Source organism: Echinops telfairi, unplaced genomic scaffold (genome assembly GCF_000313985.2).
Source record: "Echinops telfairi isolate 266 unplaced genomic scaffold, ASM31398v2 ScPeMD7_7412;HRSCAF=8450, whole genome shotgun sequence".
Taxonomy (NCBI): Eukaryota; Metazoa; Chordata; class Mammalia; order Afrosoricida; family Tenrecidae; genus Echinops; species Echinops telfairi.
Window position 1 is genome coordinate 16,623,822 of NW_022111312.1, and position 3,153 is coordinate 16,626,974.

At 56.9% G+C, this 3,153-nt stretch overlaps 1 protein-coding gene across 1 annotated transcript in view; it reads left to right on the forward strand.

The window, feature by feature from the left end:
• TMEM132C (transmembrane protein 132C) overlaps nt 1-3,153 on the forward strand; it is a 122,053-nt gene that overhangs the window by 12,296 nt on the left and 106,604 nt on the right. The window contains exon 3 of the mRNA XM_045296732.1: nt 550-1,438. Within this exon, the coding sequence (XP_045152667.1) occupies nt 550-1,438 (889 nt within the window). The remainder of the gene's footprint in view (nt 1-549; nt 1,439-3,153) is intronic.

A 3,153-nucleotide genomic window follows, 5' to 3' on the forward strand; every position in this document is an offset into this window, starting at 1 on the left:
GCGCGCTCACTGGGATACCGCCACTGCTCTGATGCCATGAGATGTGCCGCTGTGTGTATAGACGTGTTTTCCCTTGCATGTGTTACAGCCCACACATAGAAGGGAAATCATAAACATATATTAATTTGTAAATGAGGGAAATCGTAAACATACATTAATTTGTAAATGTAAAAACGGGGTTGCAGCCTTAACATGCCCCCCAGATTCCTTACCCATCAGCCCCAAACCCCGGTCTCCGTGGTGATAGGAGCGACATTGAAATAGATTCATATTCTTTTGTGACCCACGAGCTAGTTTTAAACAAACAACCAAAGACTTACAGCCTCAGAAACCTGACATGGGGTCCCCAGGCATGGGGGTCAACTCAAAAGCAGTGGGTTTGGGGGTTTTGTTGGCATCATTTTACCTGGAACCCTGACAGAATATGGAAATTCCAGTGAAGTGCAGGATCCCTGAACATTCCCTGGCTTAGGACGACTGGTGGGGTCCAGTGCTTTTGAACCTCCCTCGGATAACCCCCCTCTGCCCTTTTTCTCTCTCCCCACTCAGTGATCGAGGGCCGAGGGGTCCCGGACAACGTGCAGAGGTTCTCCTCCTTGCCGCCTTACCTCCCCGCGAGCTACCACATCCTCAGAGCCGACTCCTCCTTCTTCCTCAAGGAGACCAGCCAGCGCATGGCCGGCAACTCCAGCCTGCAGACCAGAGTGGAGTCTTTCTTTGCCTACAAGGCCCGGCGGGCCCCGGCACTAAACGTGAGCTACGGGCCTTTCTCTGTGGAGAAGGCGGTGCCTCTGGACCTGCTGCTGCCCGCTCACCTTCTCAGCCCGACCAGCAAGTCCACCTTCCACGGGAAGCTGAAGGCTCACATCCTGCAGGACAGGGTCTACCCAAGCCGGCCCAGAGTGCAGGTCCTGTTCTACGTGTTGGGCCGGGACTGGGACGCCCAGGATCCCCCTGAGCCGCTGCCCTGCCTGCGCGTGTTTGCCTTCCGGGAGACCCGAGAGGTCAGGGGTGGCTGTCAGCTGAGAGGCCCGCTCTGGCTGTGTGTGGCCGAGCTGGAGCTGCTGCCCGCCTGGTTCAGCGCCCCCACGGTGGTGGGCGGCAGGAAGAAGGCAGCCGAGCGACTGGAGGGGACTCCCGTGGAGCTGTACTACGTCGTCCAGCCTGGGGACGCGCATGGAGACTGCGTCGGCAGGGACTCCAGGAAAGACAATGCCATCAGGCCTGGGAAGGACGGGCTGGGCGGAGGCACATCCCGCCTGCAGAGGATCGGCACCGTGGGTCTCTACCGGACCCAGGACAGTACCCAGCTGAGTGAGCTGCGGCTGGACAGTAATGTGGCCGTCTGGTTGCCGTCCAGGCCGGTAAAGCAGGGAGACGTGGTCACTGCCTACGTCACCATTGCCAGCGACTCCACTGTGGACCTGTTCATCTTAAGGTAAGTGCCTCAGTGGGCCACAGACTGGGGTTGGACGGAGGTTGGGGAGGTGTGCTCAGGAAGAGTGTGCTTCTGTTACGTCCAGGGCCCTTCAGCTCCTGGGAGGGAGCCACATGTGCAGTCGGAGCGCCTTTTGTTGCTGCTGTGAGTTGCCATCTGGTTGGCTTCCCACCATGGGACCCTCACACACAGCAGAGCGGGAGGTGGCCTGGACCCTCGCCATCTTCACGGTCTGGGTATATCTGCGTCCACTGTGGTAGCCACTGTGTCTGTCCGTCTCAGGGAGGCGCTCACTTGTCTCCACTGTCCCAACCAGGGTGTCCTCTTCCAGAGTCTGGTCACTCCTGATGACGCGGCCAAAGAAATGAGCCACAGTCTCACTGCCCTCGTTTCTAAGGAGCGTTCCGGTTATGTTTCTTCTAAGATGGATTCGTGTGTCTCTCTGCCCATGGTACATTCGGCATGCTTCGTTCCTCGGGCTCTGTGCATTGTGGGGAAGGTGCGTGGGGCGCAGACCGGAGCTAAGAAAAGAGAGACGCCTCTTTTGACCTGGACTTGTTGGGTTTTGAGAGGGACTTGGTGGGTCTGGAGTGGGACTTGGCGAGTTTCAAGAGGGACTGGTTTTCTAAACAAGGGGAGGTGTTTTCTAGAACCTACGGATGTGATGGCGAGGGGCCGGGGTGGGGTCCAGAGATTGGTTCCTGCCTCCTCTCAGGTCTGGTGAGCCTGCTCTTCCATGGACAGGCCTCCTTTCCCGTCAGCCACACACAAAGAGCAGGCCCGCCGCCACCCCTGGTGGCTGGGCAGTGGAGCATCGCTGGTAGGTGGGAGCCATACCGGCCAGAGTGCCCAGTCAGCAAGATAAGCATGGCTGCCTTGGGCTGACCAAACGGTCATGAACAAGCTTACATGGGGGTCACCACATCTGGACAGCCCATGGGTTTCACCACAAATGTGTAAGTCAGCACCATAAGCACCAATTCACCTTGCCGCCTGGACCCTCCCTCTGTCCCTGTCTGACACTGGAGAAGTGGAAAGTGGCTTTGGTTCTGTGGGGCAGGTGCCAGCCATACCTCGAGGTAGCATCTCCAGATCCCTGCCCAGGAGTGAGGGAGCACAGATAAGCCCAGGCTGGCCGTGCTGACTGGATGCCCTGTCCCTGTTGGGGATCATAAATTGTGGTGAAAAGTGTGTGAAAGTGTTGACTACAGATGAGGTGGGCAGCATCAGTGAGCCTTGCTGGCCTTGCGAGCTGGACCTCCATCCCTGTCAAGGACTATCAATGTGAAAAGAGGCTTCGATGCCATAGGAAGGGGCTGTGGGGCAGACAGAGAGGCCAACCACGCCTAGAAGCAGAATCTTTGATGGGGGAAAAGATAGGAAACTCTTTGATACAGATGAGTCAGTAAGTGCCAATCAGCCCGCACTTGCCTTGCCGACTGCATACCTCGAAGCTGGTCCCACACAACGGCGTTTACTTGCACACCACACCCAAAGCAGCATGGTTCACATGATGGCCAGGAGGAACCACGTGGCCCACCTATGCAATGCTTCGGGGCAAGATCTAAGATCTATCTGGCGTCAGCATCCGTCTTGCTGATATCGTGGATTAGCACCATAGATGCCAGGAATGACAATGCAGAGGACGATTGCATCACACCACAAGACGGAAGATAGAGGGTGATTGCATCACATCACAAGATGGAAGATAGAGG